The sequence below is a fragment of the Anarrhichthys ocellatus genome, unplaced genomic scaffold (assembly GCF_004355925.1).
Source record: "Anarrhichthys ocellatus isolate YVR2014 unplaced genomic scaffold, GSC_Weel_1.0 scaffold38, whole genome shotgun sequence".
Taxonomy (NCBI): domain Eukaryota; kingdom Metazoa; phylum Chordata; class Actinopteri; order Perciformes; family Anarhichadidae; genus Anarrhichthys; species Anarrhichthys ocellatus.
Window position 1 is genome coordinate 1299304 of NW_022280068.1, and position 16582 is coordinate 1315885.

At 39.5% G+C, this 16582-nt stretch overlaps 1 protein-coding gene across 5 annotated transcripts in view; it reads right to left on the reverse strand.

Annotated features, from left to right (window-relative positions):
• Positions 1-2942: 2942 nt before the first annotated feature.
• Positions 2943-16582, reverse strand: part of slc43a1b (solute carrier family 43 member 1b) — a 29111-nt gene continuing 15471 nt past the window's right edge. For 4 of the 5 annotated variants that reach the window (XM_031867165.1, XM_031867163.1, XM_031867164.1 and 1 more), the window contains 10 exons: positions 16054-16146; positions 15145-15278; positions 13873-14018; positions 10774-10920; positions 10399-10434; positions 9713-9845; positions 9307-9436; positions 9079-9152; positions 8432-8555; positions 2943-8149 (listed from right to left, as the gene is read on the reverse strand). In XM_031867165.1, coding sequence (XP_031723025.1) covers positions 7922-8149; positions 8432-8555; positions 9079-9152; positions 9307-9436; positions 9713-9845; positions 10399-10434; positions 10774-10920; positions 13873-14018; positions 15145-15278; positions 16054-16146 — 1245 coding nt within the window. In that variant the 3' untranslated portion in view covers positions 2943-7921. The remainder of the gene's footprint in view (positions 8150-8431; positions 8556-9078; positions 9153-9306; positions 9437-9712; positions 9846-10398; positions 10435-10773; positions 10921-13872; positions 14019-15144; positions 15279-16053; positions 16147-16582) is intronic. The other variant, XM_031867162.1, reaches the window with a different exon arrangement.

Sequence of the window (16582 nt, forward strand, 5' to 3'; positions counted from 1 at the left end):
TTATGTGTGGTGTTTTACCCTGTTAAAGAGCGTTAGTTGTGGGTTGTTAATTGTTGTTATAAAGTTATGACCATGACTAGGGTTCCCTCTCAATACATTAAGACAATTACGACAACTAGCTCCAACCGCATTACTCTCAGCAGCAAACAATATATTTTGCTGCCTGTTGAAGAGCAACAGAAGTTGCCTCGACAGAAGTTGCCTCGGCTGTGTGACGGTATATGAAAAATTCATATTGTATGGGAAATTAAAACCGGTATACCGCCCAGCCCTGCTGTGGTATAACTGAATACTGAAGGCTTTATGCGTGCATTAAATCATGGAAACACGGGGATGGAGGGAGGGTATAGTATAAACTATACATGATTGCTTTTTTGTCTTGACACTTTCTTGGCTTGTTTGAAAACACTTTATTCAACATTATCAAGATTCACCCACTGGTGGTCAAAGTGAAACACATGGAAATATCTCATATTTTCATCTTGACATAAATATTTGTAACAGTTTCTGTCTAGGTGCTTGTGGACTCATTCTGTCAGTGTTCAGTATGACACATATGGTACAATTATTAGTATGAAAATACATCTGGTTCTCTATTAAATAATTTATTTAATATGTGATAACAATACCTTATTACACCAGTCACTAGGAAACAAACAACAACAACAAAATATCCACTAGATGGCTGGAGGGTACTTTACAACAACAGCTTGAGTTTGTACGGGTTTACGAGGTACACCTCAAGGTGCACCGTGAAGTCTCAGTTGGCACTTACATGTTTTGCGGTACAAAGCCGAGTAGACAAGCGGCCAAACAGTTCCTGAGTGCTGTTTTCTTTGCTGGGGGAGCTGCACTGGTTGCTGCAGTTTGTAAATCTTACACAGCCAACAAACTGTAGTGACTTCAGGGAAGCAGGAGGATTTTACAGTTCCGATGTTCTCGTGTTTTCTCAGACGTCAGTGACCATGTCGTCTCTGAAAGTGCAGCTGAAAGTGCAGCTGAAAGGCAGGCTACCGCTAAGCTACACTGTGTTTTCTATGGAGTTGAAGTGTTTCTTTTTTTTTTTCTCACAAGGAGGGGTGGAGAGAAAGAAATACTGGAAATCAATAGCTCAACTCGATCGATTTTCAATTTAGAATTGAAATTGTGACGATTCCTATGAGATGGTGTTCAGAAGTCCTTCTCTAATATCTATTTAATATAGTTGTGAAAAGATTTCTTTCAAACACCTGCAGGTAACTCACGAAAATTTAATTTTATAAGATAAAATTTGAACATGCTAACCATTAATCTTCGCCTAATGCTCACTTTCACTGAATCAAGTTTGAACGCATCATATTGAAATGCGATTAAACCTCAGTTAACGTCAATCGTTAGCGCTGCACGTTTACGAGCTTTCTTTCTGCCCATGTCAGCATGGATTTGCTATTCAAGGTGTTGCATTATCAGGAAAAAAACAGGGTTTGTCTGGCTGAATCGATCTTAAGTTTCCTGCTTTCTTCTGGATTTTAGATGCTATTAGTTTATGGTAGAGATAAATAATAAGTGAAGGTACCCACACTGTCCCAGCTGTGTAAATTACACATATTGAAGAGGTCTGACTGTGTACCCATGCCTAAATTAAAAAACAAACAAAAAACTCTCGGAACAAAATCCCATCCACTCATTTCCAATAGGATCTTCTACAACTCAAATTAATACTTCTAGATTCATGGCTGATACATTTAATTATTCCACTACTGTATCTGGCATGAACATAGTTTGAAATAAGTGGTGTGTTTGTGTCTTTCTTCTTGAAGCTACAACTATTGTCTCTGTCTATGACTTTGTTTTGTTTCATCATATCCAGGCCTTTAAGACTGCCGACTAAAATCCCATTTTGGCATATCCACATTGTATCCAGATTGATTTTAGGAAGTCTGGCCACTAAAAACCTACATGAAATGTGATCAGATTCAAACCACATTTGGAGGGGATTTGAAATGTGATTCAAACCAGATTTCAAAGTGGGAAGTGCCTTGTGTCAAAACTAGATCAAGTGTGCTGCGATGCTGATGAGAAGGCCACGTGACACAAAGAATCTATAAGATTCATGAATTCCATACCAAGTGAATTTTGTGAGCAGACTTGATCTCCACAATTTAGTACTCATATTTCGGCATTATCTAACTATAAAACGAGGAATCTGTTTAGTTGTCTTTCTGTCTGTGTGTTCCTTGAGAACCGTTCCTCCAATCTACTTTACTGCTGGGGACCCAAGGGAGTGCTTTGTGGAATGTGGTGGATTTGGCCAGATGGTGGCGCTATACCAGCGAACATTTGCAATTAAATAAATATACTCAAATATTAATAATTATATTTATTGTGAAAAAAAGAACAGTAAAAAGTCTGCAATAGGCTGGATGAATGACCACATAGTGCTTTATAACCACAGCGGTTATGTCAGAGCAAGTAATGTGCTAATTTGGAAAGTAATACTTCTGATAAGTGTACGCTCGCTTACTTAACCTTTCACCCTTTCTCTATCTGGGAATGCTGGTATTGGCAGTACAAGAAGATGTACTCAAAACATTCTTTCGAGTGAAAGAGAAGGCATTATCTACACAATGTACTTAGAATAGTTTAATGTCTGTTTAAGGTGGAGCTTTCAGTTATAATATGATGCTGGATAGTTTAATAAATAATATTTTGAGACTCAAATCTGAAATGTAATCATTAAAATGTATCTGTCAGGTAAATGTAGTACTACAGTGTACACAGTAAGTAGCATATAGCTGAGTTGCATATTTTCCAAGTACTTTGGGGCCTTTTGTAAGTTATTTCGGGGTATACAGTGACTAAGAATAGTAACATAATTCAATATTTTTCATATCTAAACATCATAATGGATCTTTAGCAGGCCCATTGCCCACCTTGACTAAAGGTAAAGTCTGCTCCTGGTGTTTTTTCCTGTGAACCAGAGTGTATTTCTGAGTAGATGTGACTTGGACGTGTAAAACAACTATGTCATGGCAGTCGTGTTTCTGGGAAGCTCGGAACAGAAACACAGTTTAATTTACCTTTTTAATGATTTTTAATTCTTTACATTTCCCCACAACAAAACAAAGCAACATTGCATATCAAGTCAGAAATCCCCCAAAATAGAACAAAAAGTTATTTACGCTGGACAATTATTCTTAATTATATTCTGCCTTGGTCTTAAGATGATAAACATCTTTTAATTCATTCGTTTGATTTTGATAATATGATTTTTTTAAATAATAAAGCTCCCTCTTTATCATTAAAATAAATAATTATTCTGCTCTGTGACCAGAATCAACTTGGTTACCACTGATAAACAATGAAATAATAACACTCAGTAGGTGGACACAATACAAGCAGCACCTGTACATTGTGTTGCCATACAATAAATACTACCTCTCTGAAGCCTACAATGTCAATTCCCTGCAGAATAATTTGAGAGGCCAATGTGTCTGTATTGGATTGCATTCGATTTTAAGGTGCTGTATATTCTGTCTAGTCTGCTATAATATACAGCTTTCAGATGAGCAGCATGTCATTTTTCAACAAGGCACTTTCTTTATTTGTGTGTGTGCTCCTTTAAATGAAGGCCCTTCAACATCAGCTCTTCCAAAGCATGCACAGTATGTCACACATAGAAACTTGAACTATTTTACATATCATTATGTAATCACTCATTAAAGTTCATCATTAAACAATTGTCACATTTCTTGTATCAACACTGTCCAAGCTTTCTATTCACAGATTTTACTGGAAGCCATGTTGTGCTCTCAGCCTGAAGGCATTCACAGCAAAACAGTTTCAAATCCTCTTTCTTCACGGTTTGCTGGCTTTGTAACATTCAAGAGCTTCTTTAAAGCAACAGTATATTTATTCTCTCTATCACACTTAACTCTTCTTATATGAACTCCTTAACTGTGCCTGCACAGGCAAGGAGAAGGTGGGTGTTGGGAGGAGGGGGGACCAAAATCCTTTAGCTGTCTGAGTCTGTCATTTTATACTGAGGTTTAAAACTTAAAAAAAATGAAATGAGTTATTGTTTTTTTTCTCAAATAGAGTCAACTCATGAAAGAAATACAAAATGACAATTTTTCTCACATGCCTCCATGGTTCCTCATAAATATGGTGTTTGTGAGGTAGTGACACATGTCTGGATAAATTAGACTTTCATTTTACTGCACCAGTGGTGTGTTGTTTTTTTATCAAGACTTTTCTCCGTTTTTTGAATCTCTGTTCACCGTTAAGACGTGAGAGGAAAAACAAAGTTTCTTCAAGAATCCAAGGTAACGCGGGGTGAGTCATTGATATACAGATGGTTATAATGGGGGTGAAGTATTCCTTTAAGTCACATTCATAGAATCCAATCCAAATATCACAGAGACAGGTGTGTGTGCTACGTGACAAATGTAACAACCTGCCAAAGACTGTTCTAATGGCACCATGTACTCAAATTGACAATATGTCAGGTGGCACACAGAAATAATGATACATTTTATTTAGGAAGCGCTTTTCAAAGAACTCATTATTTACTTATTAATTGCAATACTACCTGCATGTTATGTGTGCTACATTCAGCACACATAGTAGCTACTTTAAGAGTAGAAACTACCTTTTAAAATGTTGAATATATTGCCATATATAAAGGCTATGTGAGATCCTATGTCCCGCCCCCCTTAGTTACTGTTGCGAGGTCAGAAAGGCTTAAAAAAAGGAACATGGAGACGGCGGCAAAGAGTCCAGGAGCAGAGACAAGACCCTGGTGCTTTTTTGACAACCACCGCTAGATGGCACTGTGGTAGGGCGCCGCCATTTTGGTCTGAAAACGCCATTGAGTCTGCGGTCATCAATGTATACAAATACGTCTGTAAATCCCGGGATAATTCTTTTTAAGGTACATCAACTTCTCAGTGCGAACACTTAAATGGCCTCCGTGCACGCTCATATGACTTATCCGGTCCTGCCGGCTCCTTGCTAGCTGTATGTGGCTGTAATAATGGATATATTGGCTGAATTATAAAGTGTGTACCGTGGTGGATGTATGAACGTCAGCCATGTAACTAGTAGCCGAGTAGCACAACATAAACTGAATTTAACGCAGTATTTATTTTAGGTAACTTATTAACACACAGGCCAAAGCAAGGCCACAACCTGTTATGTACATCCATGGTCTGTGGTCTATTGTACATGTATGTTGGAGGTCCTTGACATGAAAAAGTTTGAGTTTGTTCTCAAATATCCCAAGAGTGCTGGATTTTTCCTTTATGCTTCTCTGGGAGGCGAGGCAAAGTTAAATAAATAAATAGTTATAATAGTATGCATATTTATAATATTTATACTTTTCACCACAAACCGTTTATGTAGATACATTAAATATATGACAAAGAATACTCTGTAGGTGGACGTCTATCTGTTCTTCGATATATGGTAGTCGCCTTCAGTCCAAAATGGTGGAGTCGTAGCTTTGCTGCTGCGTGCTGATGTTGCAATGAAACAATTAGATTTCATTTCTCATCAATATCAGTTCTTTGATGCTAGTTCAGTGTGACCGGGTGCTGCAGTGTGCATTCGATTTCTGGGCGCCAGGCAATATAGAAGTCGACAGCAACACCTATAGTATGCAATGAAATCCATTATCATGATGATACATTTTACACGGGTGACTTTTACCGTTGGGATGCAAGACGTCATGTATATCACAATAAATAACAAAAAATAACTTTGGGGTGGCACACAGCAGAGTATAGTACAAAGAAAGAAACCAAATCAGACAAAATCATGCAGGTTGAACAGAGAGGTTTTCTAAAGGGCCACTGGCGCTCGGACACACTACGGCTTTTGTCTTTCACCAAATTCAACACAAAATGAAATTTCCTCGTAGTAACTGTGTACAATGTAATGTGTCCGTGAAGAATGTGGCACCAACGAACAGATGTAGCATCGTGAAGTATAACAGGAAAGTTGACGGAGGTTCTGCCGGATTCAAAGCTCACTCAACTGTTACCGGAGCACAGAGCGAAAAGGGGTGGGACTTAAGAAGCGCCAATTACAGGATCATTGTCACTTAGAGAAGAGTCATCCAGTCAGCAAAGTGGCTTTGTGATGGCAGAACAATATCTAGCTAACATTTGTAACAGTAGCTAACATTGAGCGAGCAAAGCTACTGTTCTTACCGGATCAAGTAACGTGGTAGAAACAAAACCCCTGAGTGTGTAGAATTTAGCAAAAGTGTGTTTCAATATTTCTGAATTCAACTTTCCATCTATGTATTTCTTACATCGTCACATTTTAAACATCTCGTTATCTTGAGATAAACATTTCTTGTAACGACCATAATTGTCTCATTTCTTTCAGGATTACAAATTACGTTTTGTCATTTACAGCTAATTAACCTTGAAGGGCAGGTTCACAATTATAATAATGAGGTGCCCATACACTGATTACTGTGACCATTCCTCCTGTTCACACTGGTCATGAAGAGATCTCTTACTGATGCACCTTTAATGTATGTCCACAGCCCTCTTTCTATGCAACACTGAGTGTATTAAAAAGTTTATTTGAAGCTAATGTGAAGTTTCAACAATCCAAGTCTTGTGAATATTGTCCAAATTTACAATCTGTTTAGTAATTGATTCCCTCTCTTTGTTACTCTCCCTCCACTGCAGCTCAACAGGAAACAGCTCAGGACAACACAAAGTGGGAATTTTACAATAAAACAAGTGTACAAATATCCACTTGATTGGTCTCAGACTGCTGAAGCCTCATTTTTACTAAATGAACTGTTTTCTTCAGAGCAAGGAATGTGGATTTTGTCCCCCATAACTTCCATAGAAAAAGTATTAGGAAGAGATATTTCAATAGCCAGTATGAACATGAAGATTGATTACAGCACGCAAAACCTAAGTCAGTGTACACATGTTCACCAGACTATTGTTTGAAGACAGACTTCAATCAGTTGTGAAGCTATTCTTTAAGTAGACATTAAAAATATGTCCAAATGATCTTACTATGTCAAGATGACAGATAGTGCTCATAACTGTAACATACAGTATGTGTACGCCTGCTTTATTGAATTCTATATTAATAATGTTTATTAAAGGGGAACACCACCTGAATAAAGAATTGCTCTCAGTGTCATCTAAAACGTCTCTCTCAGTTCATTGTCACAATTCATGGAGCAGTTTCACTCTTTATACACGGTGACGCACACATTTGAGTTTTAGCATTCTGGCTTTTGGGAGAGAGTTGCTCATATTTGCTAATGTCTTGACTGTCTTAGAAAATAACTTGTATAAATTATAAAAATTGGGTGTTGTTCCCCTTTAACGCAAGCAAGTTTCAAGCACATTCAACAATTAAAAAAGTTAAGTTCCACTTTGAAAAATGACTGGAAACTCTTATTAATAGAGCTACTGTGTGCAACAGGATAAAATGTGCAGAAACAGGTTATGGTCCTTGCATTTTTATGTTCTTTTGTCACTTAATGCTTGGGTCAAGGGTTAGGGGACTGGAAACTTACTCAGCATGCAAATCCCCAGTCCATCACAAGTCCACTTAGTGCTAACCACTGAGCCACCTTTACATATCATTATTAAATGATATGATGGCATCTAGTGAAAAGTCAAAGAGCATTTTCTAAATGAGAAGCCTGACGGTAGGGTTACACATGTAACTTCCTGTTCTATCCTAAACTTTATGAAAATGTGTCACTATTGCTGGATATAATCTTGTATTTTGTTTGTTTTAAAGAATGATAGAAGAGGACTTTGCTCAATATGTTATTTGTCTTGTTTTGATTTAGCTAGATGTCATAGTTTTCAGCCCAGAGAGAGGTTACATCCTCAGAGTATTAAACTGCTGAACGTTGTAATTTCAATCGATCGTTTCACTCCTGTCAGTCATCTTAAACAGTATGCCCATTTGATGAGTATCCATTAGCCGCATGCCCTTTGGCTTGGCTTTTAGCAGTCCCACTGTCTGATTGGGTTAGAGGAGCAATCTCTTTGATTGTTTGGCTGGCAGCCAACCTATCCCGCTCAGCCTTTGCCCTGATCAGGTTTCTACGGTGATAGAACAGATAGCCTGGCAACAGGAAGCCAGCCAGCGAGAAGATGAGAAGGACCAAATTGATCTGTTGTAAGGAGAGACATGTCAGTGCATGTTATAAAACCTGTTGTATGTATTCATATCCTGATGGGGTGTGTGTGTGTGTGTGTATGTGTGTGTGTGTGTGTGTGTGTGTATGTGTGTGTGTGTGTGTGTGTGTGTGTGTGTGTGTGTGTGTGTGTGTGTGTGTGTGTGTGTGTGTGTGTGTGTGTGTGTGTGTGTGTGTGTGTGTGTGTGTGTGTGTGTGTGTGTGTGTGTGCGTGTGTGTGTGTGTGTGCGTGTGTGCGCGTGCGTGTGTGCTCCTTACCCAGTAAGGATCTCCACTCAGGTGTCCCAACATCAGAATGAACAGTGGTTGTTGAAGCAAGGCGAAAGCAGCACTGACCATTGACTGCATGCCTGTCAGTGTTCCAAAGTGGTTGGCTGGGTACCTAAAGCAAGGTGGGAGATAAAAATCATCACAATCAAAGAGAAATGTCTTTTCATTGTCTTAATTCACAGTTAAAACAGTCTAACCCGAGCAATACAGGAGGATCAAGTACCAATTCTGAGTGGTGGAATGTAACTTAGTACATTTACTCAAGTACTGTATTCAAGCGAACATACTTCCATTTATTTGCTATTGCATACTTCTACTCCTCTACACCTCAGGGAGAGGGAAATATTGTACGTTTCGCTCCAATACATTTATAGTTGGTTCTGAGAGGATTACCGAATATGTAAGCAGCAGGACAACGCGGTAAAATTTGGCAAAAATAGCTGCTCAAACTGACAGCACATACAGACTCAGGCAGTTTAACGGGAACTAAAATTGTGTTTGCATCTGTCCAGAGTAGGTTTTGTTTCACCACACCAGCGTTTATGGCTGAGGGGGATTGCAGAGTCGGGGGGTAATTCTTTGTGGGTTTCTTCACATTTCATTTTTAATAGAAAGATGCCAGTGGTGGTACTCACACAGCAGCATAGAGTCCTCCACAGCAGGAGTGGATGAATCCTCTCACTATGGTATGCAGAACAAACGACACCAACTAATAGAGGAAACACAAAGAGCAGATTAATAAATGATCATCAAAAGTGACACTTTATGTTTGTTTATCTGTGTGTCTGTAAAGTCATAGGCATTGCTTCTGTATTAGTATAATATGTGAAATAGGTTGTATTCCTAAACAGTATTTTTCTAACCTGTAAAGGCAGGTTGTCAAACATGGAAATTATTCCGAAGGTGACCAATAGGAGGTTGGTGAAGGTGAAAGCTCTCATGGCATTCGTCAGTTTCTGGATCTTTCTGTCTCTCTTTGCGGGATCTGATTGGCTGAACGGGACAAATGTCAAAAGAGGCGGAGGGGTGGATGCAGAGTATGAAACTGTTTCTTTGGTCTTTTACAGTGTGGCCAAGGAGAGGATCACTTCAGGGCCGGTATGGGCAGCAACCCAAAGCTATTTCAATGTACATACAACATTTAAGAGAAACCTTCTAAGACTAATGTATTAAAACAATCCTCTGTGTTGCTGACTGCTGTACAGCAATTTATAAATGTAGCAACACGCTGTCTAAACCTAAAGAGAACCCACTGCACTCTCTTCATACCTCTTCTCTGTTTGTGTGTTGGCATTTTCCTCTGCACACTCCTTCAACCTCCAGTCCATGATGTAGCCAATCAAAGGACAAGTCAGTAGACACAACAGCTGCATCGTACCAAAGATAGACGAGTAGAAACCAACTGAGGAGGACATGCCGAGATATAGTGAAGTCCAGAGGAACACGTGGAGAGAAGACAGATTGAAGCCGTGACACACAGAAGGCTACTTATTGTCTTATTTAAGAAATTCTGAGGTCATAACACACAAATGTTTGAAGGTTTCTTTTCCTGATACGAAGGTCGAAATGATGTTTCAACAGTTCAGATGGTGAAACACTGGGTCTAAACATACTGGGATCAGTGTAACACAAGGCCCAAGTACGCAGAGGGCATGACCTCAGTCACATGTTGCTTATCGTCCACCTGATGAATACAGTATCATAACAACAATAAGGTTGTAATATTTTTATTGGATCCCACACTGGTAAACTTAAAATACTTTATTGTAAATTCTAATACTATCATTGCCATGTGTTTCAATAATAATGTATTTTTTCCAATATTGTAACTGCTCCCTCAAAGGCCTGATATGAATACATTTCTGGACATTTAAAGACGTCAAGTAGTCACAAAATACAACTAGAAACATCAGTCTAAACATTGTAGGAACTCCAGTGAGCCTCTAAACTCTTACCTTGTTCCTCCCCCTCCTTCTGCAGCTCTTCTGAGTCTGAAACAACAACAGCGTCTGGTCAGCGTTCAGCCCTGTTTGTGTGACTCAGCCTCTTCTCAATCACTATTCATACTCATACCTATGAATTGTAAATCACTGTATTTTGTATATACTCCATGTAATCGTGAGCTAGGGTGTGCAGGGCTGCCGCTAAGGAAGTCAGGTGATGTGGTATAAAGATATGATTGAGTCAGTGTGTAATGATTCTTCACCTATCTTCTTCATTATTGACAAGTGATACCAGACAATGTCCATGTTCTTGTCATTGTTTTGTTCAATGATAACAAAGTAGTATTCCAATTATTTTAAAATATTCAGGTAGGTTAGCGCTCTTACGGTTAGGGTTGCCGTGGGTGACCAGGAACTCCAGCATCTTGTTCATGGCACCCATGAAGAAGATCAGCCTCAGCTGGGTCATTGCCATGGTGATGATACTCCACAGGAAGATGGGAGAGCACACAGAATGACAGAGTGGCAGCGAGCCTGAAGAAGAAGAGAGAGAGATAATGTGTATAGAGGACCACTCATGGAGTCACTCAGTTTCCAGTTAAATTGTAACTATTCACTGAGAGTTCAGTTCCATGGAAAATTCCCAGAATACACTGTTTCTCTTTTAATTCTCATGGCACTGATTAGCCTAACCCTGGAGTTGGCATTACATGACATGCTCAACTTCAGAGGTTCATGAAGCTTAAGCAGATGTTCAGTCAGGAAGACTCTTTACTCTTCTTGTCATTCATAATCTCTCTATCAGCTGACTGTGGGCGTTCACTTTTAAGTAACCAACCAGATTCTGCACACAGTTTCTTTAAGTCAATCACATCGTTGCTGTCAAACTTTCTCCTCTCTGCTGCTGTCAGTTGTCATTTCAGCATAATCGGATGCGACCCTCCGCCACCCAAGTCCCCTCCAGTCAGCATCACAGTCATGCTCCTCATTCATCATCGGGTTGTAGCAACTCCCTTCATCACCACCACCACCAGTGGACTACAGGGGAATTCTGCCTTCTGTGACCTCAGCATCACTACCACTCTATAATCCTACTTCAGGATGGAGTCCAATCGCCACAGACGTTGCACATTTCAAATTTCAAATTATAAATTACAAATTACCGTTAAATTCTAATGAAGTCTCTCCTGATTGAAATGGAGATAACTGATAGCTGTTCAGTGTCCTAATGTTCATTGAATCAGTATCCAAATTCACTGAATTCACTACCAGCGGAGCAAGGAACAAGTTTGAAACACTCCCATGTAATGGATGAGACTAATAAAGCACGTTGAAGCCTCAGGGAGTTTGACACTACATTAAAAGAACCAGTTTCACTGTGAAACAAGAGTAGTTCCAAAGTATACTGTCCATCCATGTTGGCAAAAGTTGAGTCCACTAGCACAGTAAGCCTACTTGGTATGTAGTTAAGAGAGAGTACCTGTGTTTTTGTGATGTTCAATTTATAGCCCGACATCCAACCGTAGTCAGCCAAAATTGTCATAAGTTTGGGAATTGTTGAGTTGGGATTTTGGAGATAGGTAATAATGTAATCTTCAAAAAGTCGTAATATGTTCCTCCTTTGCTGTATTGATCCCTTTCAGCTCTTTGTTTTGTCTGATCGCTTGAGCCAGAGGCTCTATGAATATTGCAAAAAGGGAGGGGCTTAGGCAGCAGCCCTGGCGAGTGCCTCTAAACAGCTTAAAACTACCTGTCAGATGGCCATTGATCTTTATTCTAGCGGTTGGGTCTCTATATAAAAATTGTATGCACCTAATGAATTGGTTATTAAAACCCAGCCTCTCTAGCACTCTGTACAGGCCAGCTGACTCTATCAAATGCCTTTTCCGCATCGAGACTGACCAGAGCTGCACTTAGATGTTGTTTATTAGCCTGTTCTATAATGTGTAGTGTTCGTCTGATGTTATCCTGTGTTTGTCAACCTTTTATAAACTCTGTCTGATCTTCATTTATTAATTTGAGCAGAAAGTGTTGAATTATTTTTGAGATTATAGATCTAAACAGTTTATAATCTACATTCAATATAGAAATTGGACGATAACATTCACAACATTCTTTATTTTTATCTTCTTTTGGGATGACTGATATCACGGCCTCTTTCCATGATGGTGGTGCCACGGCTTTGCTGAGTGTCCAATTTAAGGATTCTAGCAATACAGGCGCGAGGTCTTCTTTAAAGATTTTATACCATTCATTCGGAAAACCGTCACTCCCTGGGCATTTATTTGTTTTCAATTTACTAATCGCTATGTCCAGTTCTTTTTTGTGATGGGGGCAGTTCATTTGTCATTTTATATTTTTCCTATGGAAGAAAGATCAAATGATAACAAGTATTGTTTAATGTTATCTTCATTGACAGTCTTAGGCTGTAAGTAAGGTTATAGTAATCTTTAAATGTTTTATGAATTTCTTCTGGTTCGTAGGTTATTTGATTACTAGGCTTCTTGAATACTGTATATATATGGCTCCGACTGCAGGTTAAAGGCGGCTGTCTGCAGCGGGCTGGTTGCTGCTGGAGGCTCCACTGGAGTCAGAGCTGAAGGAGTTGCTGGTGAACCTGCATTATTCTTAATGCTTGTCATCAGTAAACAAGCATTAAGAATAATTATAGAAAAAGCCAATCTTCTCTATGATGGTCTCGTTTACTTATGTAGGTCATATGGAGGCATCAGTATTACATTATTTTACATTGAGACTGTTTCACAACCAACTGAAAGCTCCCAGCTCGTTTTCAAACTCAGGGCGTCAAATACCAACGCTTTGCCACGTCTGTCGGCATATGATACTGAGGCACAAGGCTCCCTTTAGCATCTGTATGAAACACAACGGACTTTAAAGCAACTACAATGTAACCCAATCTGGGAAGGGTAGGTGGGTCAAACAAACACAGGACTTTCACCCAGGAGACTGCTGTTTGTGTCTTCTGTAAAACCAACAATTTGTTTTTTGTCTTTGTGTTCATAGGGAAATGTTTCATTTTCACTTTACAAATGTAGTATTTTTAATCCAAACCACAATCTTTTTTTCCTAAACCCAACTAAGTGGTTTTGTTGCCCAAATCTAAGCAAATGTTTTTGTCTGAATTCACAACATGAACCTTGTGTTTACGGCGACTGGAGTGGAGCGTCTTAGTTTGACGCGTTGGGCTACCCAGGGCTTTAGAAAGGGACGCCAAGGGGTCTGACCAAGGGATCGGGTTGAAGCCTTTAAACATGTTTAGCATTATATGACATTCTTTCTGTGAAGGCAGTTAGCTTAGCTTAGCATAAAGAAAGGCTCACAACACATTATTTGTATAATCCTTATGCAGAGCCTTGTAAGCTGTTTAGCTCTTTTGCCAGTCTGTATGGGTTAACATATCCTGGTAAGATGGATATATAAATATAAATACAACACAAGTTTAATGTCAATGAGAATGTTCCATACCCTGGGTTGTGCTTTGAGCGTCTGTCTGCTCGGGTTCTGGCTGCTTAGGTCCCATCATGTCTTCCATGACAGCAACATGGGTGACGTACCTGTCCCCAGTCATCTTGTCCTCGGTCACAAGTCCACTCAGCTTCACCTTTTTACTGCTGAGAAAAGAGAAGGTGATTGAATGTATGATAGAGAATCTAAAATAACTCCAGCCCTTACCTAATGGTGATCCAATGAGAAGTAATTTACACCTGGCACCATCTCAAAAACATTTGAACCTGCTGAGTGATATATCCAGGATTTCTTTACTGGACATCTGCTTTCAAGTCGTGGAGTGTCCAACATGTAGATGGCTCAGCATTTAAGTGTTCCGTACATTTAAAGAAATAAATATAAATGGAAATAAATATGGAAAATGTGTGGAAAGTGGAAAATCTGACCTGATTGATGGTGTCGGAGGAAAGGGGTTACCAAAATCTTAAGAGTAGTGAGTTTGGAGTCAGCAGTCAGTAAATGCCAGACTGAAACAATAAAAAGGGTGCTTTGAGAACGTGTGAGTCCCTGCAACCACCAGAGAGGTCCTTGAGCACGCAGACCTAAATGAGCACCCCAAATAATGTGCAGTTTGGTGCAGCAGTGTGCAAGATTATCTGTGGACAGATATAGCTCACACAACGGCTCTCATTATCTCCTGGTGTAGATAATAATGATCCTGCGATGACTGGGAATGGTCATATCAGTTTTCATGGCAATCTATCCAGTAGTTGACTAGTTATCTTGTTCTAGTGTTGGACTGTTTTCCCATTGCCCTGACAGACCAGCTGAATCTGTTCAAGTCTTCAGTCTCTGTTCTGCACTCTCCCTGCAATCTGCCAAACTGGTCACTATGCAAGGAGCCAATTCATTACTGCATAATATAGTAAGGAGATTAACTAAGCCGAAGTAGTACCTGGGGGGAAATTGAGATATATATCTAGAGATATTCATTTGAAACACGTCAGCCACGTTTCTCTGATCACTCAGCATAATAGGATATGAATGGATTTCACATGCTCACATATTGAACTGTTTGCTACGCTTCCCCCAAGTAGTCAAAAATAATAGTTATAATGCAGCTTAAAAATCTAGTTTTAATCATAATTGAATGTGTCTTCCCATAAAGAACCTAAAATAACGGCGGTTATGGAGTGGCACGGTGAAACTCCTAACTGGATTTTCCGGTGAAGGTTGTGATTGTGTGTGTTTTGACAAGTACAATAATGTTACTACAGGATGTGCACTGACGTGTATCTGATGTCTTCAGGTGCAGGGAAGGATTCAGCAGGCCAGTTGAGGAAGCAGTTTATGAAGACTGTGCAGGCCATACCTGACCAAACCCACATGATGACGCGGAACGACACGCCAAGGTCATAAATCAACTGGAGCGGTAAGAGGAGGGTTTGGGAGGAAGACAAGTAAAGAGAGAGACAGGCAGAAGAGGAATGAGGGAGAAGGAAAATATGTTGAAGTCGAGATGAAATGAAAAATGATTTTTTTGAAGCTATATAGATCACATCTCCGGTCATATTGTGCACGTAGAGCAACAATGTGTGCTCAACAAATTTACTAAATAACAATTTCTCCATATTTTTACATCACAATCCAATGACCTTTTCTTCCTGTAAAACAAAATATGCCGAGTGCGTACGTAAGCCAGTACCAAACAATTTCACCCAGTAACATCATGACATCCAATCATCAATCAGTCTGCAACTTTTTTTTATCGCTACATTCTTTGCCCGCCTACGTTTTAGTAATCTATTCATCATCCTTTGGTTCTCATCTTTTTCATTCTTCCTCCCATCCTCTCTCTCTTTCTCCATCTTTCTTCTCTCTTTTCTTTCTGTCTTTGTTTCTGTTCCCGTAACTCTTCTTGTACTTTTCCTACAGCTTTCAGCAATCACATGTATTTTCCACAAAAATCATATTCTTCACTATAGAACACTGTAATAGGCACAATTGGCAAATATGTTGCTGACTGAATATTTTATGATGAAACTGCACAAGCAAGTTCGCGACAACAATCCTAAATAAGTATTTTTTGTGACGATTATGTTGGATAAAAAGGACGTGTGTGTGTATGTGTGCGTGTGTGCGTGTGTCTGTGTCTGTGTGTGTGTGTGTGTGTGTGTGTGTGTGTGTGTGTGTGTGTACCTTGACACCAGGGAAGGTGACGGCTGAAGAAGCATAGGAGCCGATCATCAGGGAGAGGATGGTTGATCGTACATTGCCGAACATGTTAGGCAGCTGGATGACAGAGAGAGAGATGAAAGAAAAAGGAGAGTTCTATAATATCAGACAAAGATATGAACCATCATCCTTACTGGTCAGCAGTAAATATGATCTTAATGTGTTCTTAATCTAGTAATCAGCTACTGTATGACCTTTGATCTCTTTCAGACATTGCTGTAGTCAACATACAACGTAAAACAGACTACAATGAATGAACAAAAACTATTAACTAACGAAATCAGTGTTATGAGTAAACTAATGTACATTCTCAGTGATTCAGATGCATTTTCCACCACTAGGCGGTGCCACTGCATTGTCACGCAAGCTTTTCATGAAGGGTGGACATTGAGGTAACACAAACACAACTAGCAGAACCAACATGGCAAAGCAGCAACATGTTCAGTCAGTAACTACAGCTCAAACTCTGCCACTGCCAGTACCCCCCCCCCCC